Raw genomic sequence first — 12,737 nt, 5'->3', positions numbered from 1 at the left:
CTGAAAACCTTGCCTTCTGAGCAAACTCCGTTCCACTGAGTACGATTGAATATTTTGTATTAAATAGACCAGAGAGTATAGCTCATATGGAAAATTCGAGAAAAGAGTTTGATATTGGAAGCTGAAAGCAATTTAGAAGTCTTGATGAGTCTCATTTTCTGAGGGTGAAGAGAACTGGCATGACTGAAAGAAGAAATCTGTTGATTTTTTTCAGAAACCTCTAAGGCAGTTTACTGTTATATTTGCAAATTATTTCCTGACCCTGGTAATGGGAAAGACACTGAACTTTTTCTGGCTCATGTTGTCCTGCAGTGGGGCCGCTGACATGGATTAAATTGAATGGAAGTGGGTCTGCATGGTATTCCTGTGATATGTTCCTGGTAGGTACATTTTCAGGCTAGTAATGAAAATCTGTGTAAAAGGTATCAGTAAAGGAACATGTGTGAGAATCACACAGAGATCTTGGAAACAAACAATAAGATTTAAAAGAGCAAAGGGGGAGAGGAAAGGGAGGAGAGAGAAAAATTAAAACAGAATCAATGAATAAAAAGATTTGGTCTGTGCGATGCAGACTGGTTCTAAGACCCACACCCCATGTGTTGGTTCAAATGCATGGGTCCAAAGAGTGACTATGCAGGGAGGGTGATTAGTCACCCACCATGATGACAGTCAATTCTGGTGTTTCCAGCATTATAGAGAGGGCCAGCAGCTGAGAATTCCCCTTGTTACACAGAAACCCACCCACCTCTGCTAATTAGTCCCACTGATTCCAGCAGAGACAGTGCTAGGGGACACTGGTAGATGCAATCTGATATATCTGCCAGGATTATAGCTTGTGCATTTTTCAAAGTCCATGATGGGAATGGAAGAGAAGGAAAAAATACAGAGAGTACAACACAAAAAAGAATGGATAATGAGGGAAATGAAGAGAAATAGTTGCAGGACGTTTGATTTTGTTTGCGCAAAATGTCAAGGGAAATCAATTATTGTGCGTGTAAGGAGAGGTTTGAGAGATAATGTATAATGTGTTACATAGTACAACACTAACATTTCACAAGCTGTACCATGGAACCCCACTAGTGCAGACAGATTGAAAGAGAGGTAGGTAACTAGATAGACACATAGATATTAGTTCATTATTAGTGGATTATATTACATGATATACATGTTTTCCAGTATTATTATATATCTTGAAGATAATGAATTCTGACACAGACCTATCCGATGTGCTGCTTCACTGACAATATTTAAACAGCCATAGCTAGAAGTCCAGAAGCAGCTAATCATTGACAGAGATCAGATATAACCCACGCACTTAAACTAGTGGTTGGTTCACTTTTAACGGAGAAAGACTGCTGCATTTCGGTGTTATTTTTACAACAATGAACTGACTCAGATCTGTTTAGGGATCCACACACGCACAATGACTGAGTGTGGATTCAGGAGACCTGTCATAGCTCTCTTTCTGCTTTTTATTGGAGCAAATGTTACTGTTCGAGGAGATCCTGGGGCAGGAAAAGTCGTCTGGGAGAACAAATGGAGCCGCAATTATCTGAAGAAAAGTGAGCTCTTCTTGTATGATACCTTTCCTAGAAACTTCATGTGGGGTGTGGGAACTTCTGCATTTCAGATCGAAGGAGGTTGGAAGAAGGATGGAAAAGGACCTTCTGTCTGGGATCACTTTACCCACACGGAATATTTCAGATTCAACAATACAACTGCAGATATTTCCAGTAACAGCTATACCTTCTTAGACAAGGACTTGATGGCTCTCGAATTCTTAGGAGTCACTTCTTACCTCTTTTCCATCTCCTGGCCCCGGCTATTTCCAAATGGAATAGTGGGGTCTGTCAACAACGAGGGGTTTCAGTACTACAATACACTTATCGACTCCTTGATAGAGAGAAAAATAACTCCCATTGTCACTCTGTACCACTGGGATCTGCCTTTAGCTTTGCAAGAACAGTACGGGGGCTGGAGCAGTGAGGCAATGATTGAGATATTTAATGAATACGCTAAGTTCTGCTTTCAGGCGTTTGGGGATCGTGTCAAATATTGGATCACCATCTACAATCCTTTCCTAATAGCCTGGCATGGATACAAAACAGGGAAATATCCCCCTGGACAGAAAGATAACTCTGCAGCAATGTATACTGTCGGGCACAACTTGATTAAGGTAAACAAAAATTTCGCTTGTATTTAACGTTACAGAAATGTTTCTCCTGTAAAGAAAAGGGGATCTACATTTTCATAAAGCTGAATGACGCGTTATTGAAATTTTAGGAACATGCAGCCTTGATTTTTGGGAACATTAATCTGTTAACGGATCATTAATTATGGAGGCAAACCGATATTCTCCTGCTTTTATAACAAATGCAGAAAGTGCGGGAAAGAACTAGCATGTCTGGCAGTATCAATGGAGAGAGAAATAGAGTTAATGGGCAGGATTGTCTACAGCATTTTGCTTGCACACCCCCTTGCTGGGGGGCCTGCTGCAGGGCGAGGGGTGGGGAGGGTGGGGAGCGTCTTTGGCGAGACCAGAAGATCCTGCCGGCGGGAAGGGCCAGAAGATCCCACTCAACAGATGGAGTCAAATAAGACTTCTTCAGAACACCTTGCGGTTTCCAGTTTCCGCAGCATTTTGCCTTTTATTCGGCGGCTTCTCATGGAAGGAGGATTTTATCCTGAATGATGTTTCAGTAGCTGTTGAGTTGTTGTCTAATCTCTGCTTTCAATGACCTCAATCCTCTTCATAGTGCTTCAAGGGTTTCGTCTCAAAGGTTGAGAGATTGCTTCTCCCCTCCGTCAACTTCTCACCATGCTTAAGTCACTATATAAAAACAAGCTCTTGTTGAGAGGTGGCCTGTTTCCAAACTACTATTAACGTTATGTAAAACGTTTCAAAGATTTTCTTGTATAACTTTTAATTTGGATAAGAAGGATCAAATAAATCCTTCTTTATTTATAATTTGCCCTCACAATGTTTGTTTTTTTCTGAAAGCAATCTATGGAGTAGATTCTAAAGTATCTAAGCAGACTGTAACTATAGCAAGGATATCCAACCTTTTTGTTATTATACTCCATTTAGTTATGTAACCTGCAGTCCCATTAGTCAACTCTGCCAATTGTGTACCATAAAATGTGCCACAAGCCTAGTTAACTTGCTGCCCCTTAGTGTCCCAGGATGTGTAGGTTAGAGGGATTAATAAGGTAAATGTATAGGGTTGTGAGGCTAGGACCTGGGGATGGGATTGTTGACAGTGCAGACTTGATGGCTCGAATGGCCTCCTTCTGCACTGTAGGGTTTCTATGATATCCTATGATGAAGTCAAATATATACTATATCTTACAGTGGAGTACCCTGGGAACATTAACTACAATTTTGGAAGGGAACACAGGTGTGTGTTTTCTATTTAAAAGTATTCTTTGATAATTGAGTACAGAGAGATTTCACTCCAGCCGGGGGTGGGGTGAGGGGGGAGTGGAATTTGCAAAGGTCCGTTGACCTCAGGTGGGATTTTCCAGTTTTAGGGTGAGTGCGGCTGGAAAGTCCCACCCGTGGTGTTTTTCAGCAACACGTTAACAAGTTGAGAGAGTGGACGTTCCTGTTTATTTTAAGCTTGTGCGAAGATAACCTTCTCATTTTTTCTGGGGTAAATTTTTGAGGCATCGAGAAGTGACCAAGTACCCCCTCTTTTATGGGATTGCCCAGTAATTGAGCCCATTGTCCTGTGTCCTGGGTTGTATGCATTTGGGCAACCATGTTTCATGTAATTTGGGGTTTAAATCTAGTTCATGCGCAGTGACCCATCTCCTCCTGTTTTCATCCCCTCACAGCTTTGAAAGCTCACCCTGCTCCCACAGCATCCTGCTTTCCCATAAATGTTAAGGATTAAAAAAATGAGTGCTCCTTATTTTTCACCACAAGATTTGATCATCCCAGCATGCTTTAGTGTGAAATAAATCATTATTTCTGCATTGTTTGTTTGGGAAAATTGAAGGTGCTTAGTACGTGGGGATTGGAAGCAGCTGCTGAAACTTACATTTTAGGTTTGAAATTAAAAAGCTAAAAAAAACAACATTCACCCAAACTCCAGTTCAGCTCATCTGCTATTTTATTAATTGCTGCTTAATAATTACTGCGTATTCTTGCCTACAATCCCAAAACGAAACTAAAACCAGGGAAAATCATAATAATTCCTGTAGAAGATCAGTGAAACCACCACAAAAATTCATGTCTCAAGTGTTTGGGTGATGTAGAACTTTGTTGCTTCTTTAAGTCAGTTGATAGAGAATTCTGCTGAGTATGGAACTGAACCATATACCAAACTTCTCAAGGTGCTGTTATTGGAAGACACTGAGAAGGCAGCAGGAGATAAATTAGATGAGGTGATTGAAGGTATGATTGTAAGCACAATGTTGGGTAGGTGGGGAGGGGGATGGCAAGAAGCAGTTTTGCAAATAAAGAATGAACAAATTTGCTTTTATGTAACATCTTACCAAACGTTAAAGACTGCCTAATTTTTGAAGTGTAGCCATGTTGTAGGAAGCCATGGCAAGATCCCATAAACAGCAAAATAAAAGGGATAAAACTCCAAGTGCAAGACATCTGAAATAAAGGGAAACAGTTGGAGATATACAGGGGCATTCAGCATCTGAATGGAGAATAAAACGGGTTGTGATGCTTCAGGTATGCAATCTGGCTGTGAATCTCCAATAGTTTCTCTGTTGTGTCCTGTAAATCAGAAGAATGACTATATATATGGTTTATTTTTGTGGTGATGGTTACAAAAATGTCTGCCAATATCCAGAGAACTTCATGCTCTTCTTCCCCAGGTTCCATAAAATTTCTTTATATCTAAGTAAAAATCAGATGAGGTATCAGTTTAATATCTCATCTCAACTGTAACATCTGTGCCAAAGTAATTCTCCCTTGGTGGTATGTTTTTGGCCTGAATTATGCTTTCAAGTACTGGAATATGACTTAAATCCACCTAACTCAAAGCCAGCAGTGCTACCAGTGACACCATGAAGGAGAGTTCCAGTATTCAGAAGTGGTATCTGAGGTGCCTTCATCAACAGAGTAAGTGAAGGGAAACCAAAATGGACCAGGATCAGAAGAACAGAGCATGTGTGCTGGAATGTAGGATTGGAGGAGTGCACGAATATGGTAGAAAGGAGGTATGGAGGGATTTGAAACAGGAATGAGGAAAGAAAGAATCAAGATTCAATTTCCAGTCCATGCTGAATTAACTAATCTTGCTCTTAATATCCTGTACTCAATAACCTACCCATAAGAACATAAGAAGTAGGAGCAGGAGTAGGCCATCTAGCCCTTCGAGTCTGCCCCGCCATTCAATAAGATCATGGCTGATCTGAAGTGGCTCAGTTCCACTTTCCTGCTTTCTCCCTATAACCCTTAATTCCCTTGCCTACCAAAAACTTATCTAACCGTGACTTAAATATATTTAGCAAGGTAACCTTCACCACTTCAATGAGCAGAGAATTCCAGAGATTCACCACCCTTTGAGTGAAGAAGTTCCTCCTCAACTCTGTTCTAAACTGCCCCCTCCTTATCTTGAGGCTGTGCCCTCTAGTCCTGCTGTCCTTTCTGAGCGGGAAGAATCTCTCTACCTCTACCCTATCCATCCCCTTCATTATCTTATACGTCTCTATAAGATACCCCCTCATCCTTCTAAACTCCAATGAGTACAGACCCAGTCTATTTAGTCTCTCTTCATTGTCCAACCCCCTCATCTCCGGAATCAGCCTAGTGAACCTCCTCTGCACTCCCTCCAAGGCCAAAATATCCTTGCACAAGTGCGGCGACCAAAACTGCACACAGTACTTCAGCTGCAGCCTCACCAGTGCCCTGTACAGTTGCAGCAAGACTTCCCTGCTTTTATATTCTATCCCCCTCGCTATAAAGACCAGCATCCCATTCACCTTCTTGATCACCTGCTGCACCTGCAGACTGGGTTTTGCAACTCATGCACAAGGACCCCCAGGTCCCTCTGCACCGTAGCGTGCTGCAGCTTTTCGCCCTTTAAATAGTAATCCCTCCTACTATTATTCCTGCCAAAGTGGATAACCTCACACTTGCTAACATTGTACTCCATCTGCCAGGACCTCACCCACTCGCTCAGCCTATCCAGATCCCTCTGCAGACTTTCTACACCCTCCGCACAATTTGCTTTTCCACTCATCTTCGTGTCATCAGCAAATTTCGACACCCTACACTCAGCCCCCTCCTCCAGATCATCTATATAAATGGTAAATAGCTGAGGTCCCAGCACCGATCCCTGCGGCACTCCGCTAGTTACCAAACGCCAATCAGAATAGCACCCATTGATACCAACTATCTGCCTCCTATTAGACAGCCAATCTTCTATCGACGCTAACACCTTACCCCCAACTCCATGCTCCCTAACCTTCTGAAGCAACCTTTTGTGCGGCACCTTATCAAACGCCTTCTGAAAATTGAGAAACACCACATCCACTGGTTCCCCTCTGTCTACCGCACTAGTCACATCCTCATAGAATTCCAATAAATACGTCAAACGCGACTTCCCCTTAACGAATCCATGCTGCGTCTACTCTATCAAACGATTCTTTTCTAGGTGCCTCGCTATTTCTTCTTTGATGACGGATTCCAGCATTTTTCCAACAACAGACGTTAAACTAACCGGCTTATAATTCCCTGCCTTTTGCCTGCTACCTTTTTTGAACAGCGGCGTAACATTCGCCATTTTCCAATCTTTCCACAGTTCCCCGGAAATAAGTGAAGTTTGGTAAATAATCACTAAGGCATCTACTATCACCTCTGCCATTTCCTTCAGAACCCTGGGATGCATTCCATCCAGTCCTGGGGACTTGTCCACCATCAGTCCTGCTAGTCGATCAAGCACTACCTCTCTAGTGACAGTAATCACATTCAGGCCCTCAACTCCTACCATCCTTCTATCTTTAATATCTGGCAAACTATTCGTGTCCTCCTCTGTGAAGACCGAGGCAAAAAACTTACTTAAGGCCTCAGCCATTTCCTCATCTCCCACCACTAAATCCCCCCTCTCATCCTCTAAGGGTCCAGCATTCACTCTAGCCAGCCTCCTCCTCTTTATATATTTGTAAAAACTCTTACTGTCCTTTTTTATATTTAGTGCTAGTTTAGCTTCATAGTCTTTTCTTCCTTTATCAACTTCTTAGTAATTCTTTGTTGATTTTTAAACCTCTCCCAATCTTCTACTCGCCCACTACTTTTAGTCACTCTAAACGCATTAGCTTTTAACTTAATACTCTCCTTTATTTCCTTTGATAACCATGGCTGATTATCCCTTCTCCTACGTTCCTTTTTTACCATCGGAATAAATTTCTGCTGAGCACCGAAAAAGACCTCCTTAAAGATCCTCCACTGTTCCTCAGCAGTCCTACCAACCAATCTGTGCCCCCAGTCTACATGTGCCAATTCCTCTCTCATCCTATTGTACTCCCCTCTGTTCAGACAGAGGACACAGGTCCGGGACCTTACTGTCTCATCCTCCATCTGCATCAAAAACTCAACCATACAATGATCGCTCGTCCCAAGAGGGGACCCCTTTTATTTGGTGTTCTGAGAATGGGAGTATCACTGAAAACATCACATTTAGTGCCCATCCCAAGTTACTATGAGAAGGTGCTACTGAGCTTTCTCATTGAATTGCTGCAGTCTTTGTGGCGATGATCCTACAATAACTTGGTAGAGAAATCCAGGAATTAATTTAGCAAACATGAAAAACTAATGATATGCAGCTACATTAAGATGATATATGATGTGGACGGAACTTACAGGTGATAGGATTTCTATGACATTGCTGTTTTTGTCACTCTGTGATAGCGTAAGAAGTTCCACTTTTACCCCAGTCCAATGCTGGCATCTTCATATCAGTGACAGAGGCCAGAGGAAAAAGAGTAAGATACTGTTGAAGTAACTGTGATGATTTGCTGCTGTACATTCTGTAGATCACACTTACGGCGATCAGAAATTAAGTTCATTCCTGGATGGTGTTTGAGTTTCTTTGATGCTATTGTGGCTACACATGTCCAAGAGAGTGTCATATTTCATCAAACCTCTGACTTGGATAGCTGAGACGTTATATGGATCAACCAATGAGCCATATGTCACAGAGTAGCCATGCTGTTGATATTATTGATCCAGATCAACTTCTGATCAGTGGAGACATCTGGGACTTTTGTGCCACTGAAGGGGGTGACTTCAATAGAAGGTAAAATTGGACTGCATGTTAAACATAAGGCATAAATCTTGACAAATTTTCAGGGCAAACTAGGTTCAAATTACAACCCTCACCAGTCTTTAATTCACATAGCAAATTAGCTGTGATCAACTGACTCAATACAGATCAGGGGGATTTTCACAGTAACTTCATTGCAGTATTAATGTAAGCCTACTAGTGACTAATAAATAAACTTTAAACTTTAAACCTGGGACACCCCCCCCCCACCACCTCAATACAGACCAGGAATTTACCTGAAAACTACTCATTGTATACCTGTTCACCTGCCCTCCACCCCCACAAAAATGCCACCTTTTGGATTAATCCTACCTTTAATTGTAACAATATGTTAAACAACTTAAATATATTTCTGCCACTACACCTTAAGGCAGTGAATACACGAAGATTTAAATTAGACAGGGGCCATATATTCTCAGCCCATATGCTGCCGTCAAAACACTGCTGCAAATAGATAGAAAGAGAAAAACCTTCTGGTGTTTTTACTGAAGATCCACATGGAAAAACCAGATATTTTCCATTATCTCATGAGTTCACACACACTCGTTTTCAACCTATTGCTTTTCATTCTTGGAACGTCCAGTAACGGTGAAATCTATTGGATGGCTAAGAGGTTATACCAAAAATATGCGCTTGTATGTAACAACAGGTACTCAGTAATGCTAAGTAAATTTCACCAACTGAACTGTTTTCAACTTCAGTTGCCCTTTTAATTTGAACAGCAGCACTGCACCACCTAGTGACCAGGCATAGAAAAGTTTTTGAAATAGCTGGCAGCGATTGTCCCATCGTGACCCACAATTTTCTGATGGGTCACGGTGGGAGATGGGCATTGAACAGGGATTTGCGCATGCACCAGGAATGTATGTGCATATCCCAGAGCCGGCAAACATTTGCCGGTCAGATCACGCAGGTAAGTAATTTGGATTTTTAAAAATATGTTTTAAATATATTTTAAACCTAATTATCAGGGACATTCCAGTCCCAATTGAATCTCCCACCCCGCCAAGAGTACTTCATTCTGTTGAGGTTTAGACTAGCTCCCCACGTTTGGGGAAACTAGCGGGAAACCCCGCTGGAATGAGAGGGGGCAGTCAGGGCTCTCCCGGGGGTCAGGTGGTGGGGGAGAGTGTCCCCTGGGCATGGGCACCCTGGTACTGCTAGCCTCTGGCACTGCCCAAAGGGCAAAGTGCCCATACCCCAGGAGGCACCTTGACACTGCCCACCATGCACTGAGCAGTGCTAAGGGGGTGGGGCCTAGTGTGGGTGGGGTCAAGGGGCAATTGGTGCGTGTGGGGAGGTCCTGCTGCTGGATCTGGCCCTGAATCTGGCTAAGTTAGGGGTTCCATTCGTAGACACGCAGGGTAGAATAGGTGTAGGGTGATGCGGCGGCGCGGGCTCGTTGGGCCGAAGGGCCTGTTTCCCGTGCTGGGTTGTTCTTTGTTCTTTGTTTGTTCTAAGCCGCTGTACCGAGAATAAATGAAACTGTAACTCACATATTCAGGATCTGGTTGGGCTGGAGGGAGGGTAGCAATTGGGGCGAATTGGAGGGGGTCTGTCAGGGGAGGGGGGGCCTGCCTTGAGGGGGGGGGGGGGGTTCTAATCCCAGCAGGGTCAGCTGGTATGAGGGGGAGTGTCGGGATTGCCACTGCTGGGGCTGTACATCACGGCTGAGGGGGCGGGGGGGGTGTGCAGAAGGGCAGCACTATAGGGATCCCGGGCTAGCCAGCAGACAAATCGGGGCCATTGCGCTTGTGCAGAGTTCCAGAACTGTCAGTTCCGTTGCCCCCTCCCCCGGATTTTTAATCATATTCAGGACTGGGACCTCTGCAGTGCACAGAGTGTGGAGATTCGGCTGAGAGGCTGAACTGAGAAAACAGTCGGAATTTAGAAGAGTTTTCCTGCCAGTTCAGAGCTTTTGGAAGAATCATGGTCAGCATTCCTAAAAGTTTCGCAGTCAGAAGTCTCACAACACCAGGTTAAAGTCCAACAGGTTCATTTGGAGTCACGAGCTTTTGCAGCACTATTCCTTCATCAGGTGAGTCACCTGATCTGCCCTCCCCAGTCCAACGCCAGCGTCTCCGCATCATAAAAGTTTAATTGCAGTATTCAACTCAAAAGTTACTGTAATAACCCTGGTTTACCAGTTAGGGAAATAACAACTGTAATATTTATCATTTTACAGCCTGTGTTGTCAGTCAGATTCCTGGGTTGAATTTGATACAGTAAAAAGTCTGACAACACCAGGTTTTAGTCCAACCGATTTATTTGATACTACTCACAAGCTTTCGAGGGGACTGCCTCTTCGTCAGGTGAATGGAGAGTTCTGGCCTCAGACAGAGCATATAAAGCACAGACAGTTTAGAGATTACTGGGGAGACCATGCAGACACTACGACAACGGATGAATGAACATCGCTCGACAATCACCAGGCAAGACTGTTCCCTTCCTGTTGGCGAACACCTCAGTGGTCATGGGCATTCAGCCTCCGACCTTCGGGTAAGCATTCTCCAAGGCGGCCCCCACGACACACGACAGCGCAGAGTCGCTGAACAGAGACCGATAGCCAAGTTCCGCACACATGAGGACGGTCTCAACAGGGTCTCTGTTCAGCGACTCTGCGCTGTCGTGTGTTGTGAAGGCCGCCTTGGAGAATGCTTACCCGAAGGTCGGAGGCTGAATGCCCGTGACCACTGAAGTGTTCGCCAACAGGAAGGGAACAGTCTTGCCTGGTGATTGTCGAGCGATGTTCATTCATCCGTTGTCGTAGCGTCTGCATGGTCTCCCCAGTAATCTCTAAACTGTCTGTGCTTTATATGCTCTGTCTGAGGCCAGAACTCTCCATTCACCTGACGAAGAGGCAGTCCCCTCGAAAGCTTGTGAGTTTACTATCAAATAAATCGGTTGGACTAAAACCTGGTGTTGTCAGACTTTTTACTGTGTTTACGCCAGTCCAACGCCGGCATTCCCACATCTTGAATTTGATAGGCAATCTGGGCTTGTTAGGGTGATCCCTCACCCTGGCCTCTGATTGGTGATCTAGGTTACGCAACCCTCTCTGCAGTTCACCCCTCAAAGGGGACAAACACCTTATCTCTCCCCCTCTAAGTCTTTTCTTGAATTTAAAATAATTAATTTATTCACTACCCAGCAATTATAACTTTTAACACATAAATCAGTCCATCATAATTGAAGTCTTTCAGGTGGTTTCCAATTTCTAATGACAGGGGTGTTTCCACAGGGGGCAGAAATCATTATATCGGGTATCCCCCTCAACTACTGGTAACTCAGCTTCGTTGGGTTCCATGTGGATGACAGACTTGCCTGTCACAGGCTGATATAGTACCTCACTGCTTGGATAGTCAGCATCATTTCCTGCTGGCAATATGATGTCGGTACTGGCTGCTGGGACAACTCTCATATTCTTGGATTCCAGACAAGATTTCCTTGTGCATCCACTTCAAAAAATACATGTCCTGTTTCTGACATTACAACTCCGAGGACCAACTTGAGCTGCTTCCAAAATTTCCGACATACGCAGCTTCAGTTGGAAATCAAGTCGATAAGGTTGTTAGGAAGGCATACGGTGTCTTGGCATTTATTGGTAGGGGGATTGAATTTAGGAGTCGCAGCGTCATGTTGCAACTGTACAAAACTCTGGTGCGGCCGCACTTGGAGTATTGTGTGCCGTTCTGGTCCCCACATTATAGGAAGGATGTGGAGGCATTGGAGAGGGTGCAGAGGAGGTTTACCAGGATGTTGCCTGGTATGGAGGGAAGGTCCTATGAGGAGAGACTGAGGGATTTGGGGTTGTTTTCGTTGGAAAGAAGGTGGCTAAGAGGAGACCTTATTGAAACATACAAGATGATTAGAGGTATAGATAGGGTGGACAGTGATAGCCTTTTTCCTCGGATGGAGAAAGCTAGCACGAGGGGACATCGCTTTAAATTAAGGGGGGGTAGTTATAGGACGGATGTCAGAGGTAGGTTCTTTACCCAGAGGGTGGTGGGGGAATGGAATGCCCTGCCTGCTGCAGTTGTAGATGCGCCTAGTTTAGGGGCGTTTAAGAGGTCCGTGGATAGGTTTATGGATGGAAAGGGACTGGTTTAGGTTAGAGGGTCATTGCTTTTCTCTTAATTGGTTGGCGCAACATCATGGACCGAAGGGCCTGTTCTGCGTTGTTATGTTCTATGTTCTATGTTCATCTACTGAAAATTGCCTTGCTGATTTGATGATATCATAATTTTTTTTTCTGACTGCATCAACTGGCGTCTATCCTCCCCGGCCAATTTAGAAACGCCAGGCTTAATCCAATCCTAAGATGCCAGTCCATCAATAACTCCACTGGCGACACTCCTGCAGTGGAGTGGTCCTATAGCCCAGAAGGAATTGTGATCTCTAGAGTTGCCCCTGAACTGCTTCTTAAGGCCCACCTTGAAGGTTTGGACT

At 44.0% G+C, this 12,737-nt stretch overlaps 1 protein-coding gene across 1 annotated transcript in view; it reads left to right on the top strand.

Annotated features, from left to right (window-relative positions):
• Positions 1-1,423: 1,423 nt before the first annotated feature.
• Positions 1,424-12,737, top strand: part of LOC145349856 (beta-klotho-like) — a 31,135-nt gene continuing 19,821 nt past the window's right edge. Inside the window, exon 1 of the mRNA XM_080198456.1 lies at positions 1,424-2,176. Within this exon, the coding sequence (XP_080054582.1) occupies positions 1,424-2,176 (753 nt within the window). The remainder of the gene's footprint in view (positions 2,177-12,737) is intronic.

Source organism: Carcharhinus amblyrhynchos, chromosome 1, assembly GCF_965287045.1.
Source record: "Carcharhinus amblyrhynchos chromosome 1, sCarAmb.v2.hapA, whole genome shotgun sequence".
In the NCBI taxonomy this organism is placed as follows: Eukaryota; Metazoa; Chordata; class Chondrichthyes; order Carcharhiniformes; family Carcharhinidae; genus Carcharhinus; species Carcharhinus amblyrhynchos.
This window is presented reverse-complemented; position numbering and strand designations above follow the sequence as displayed.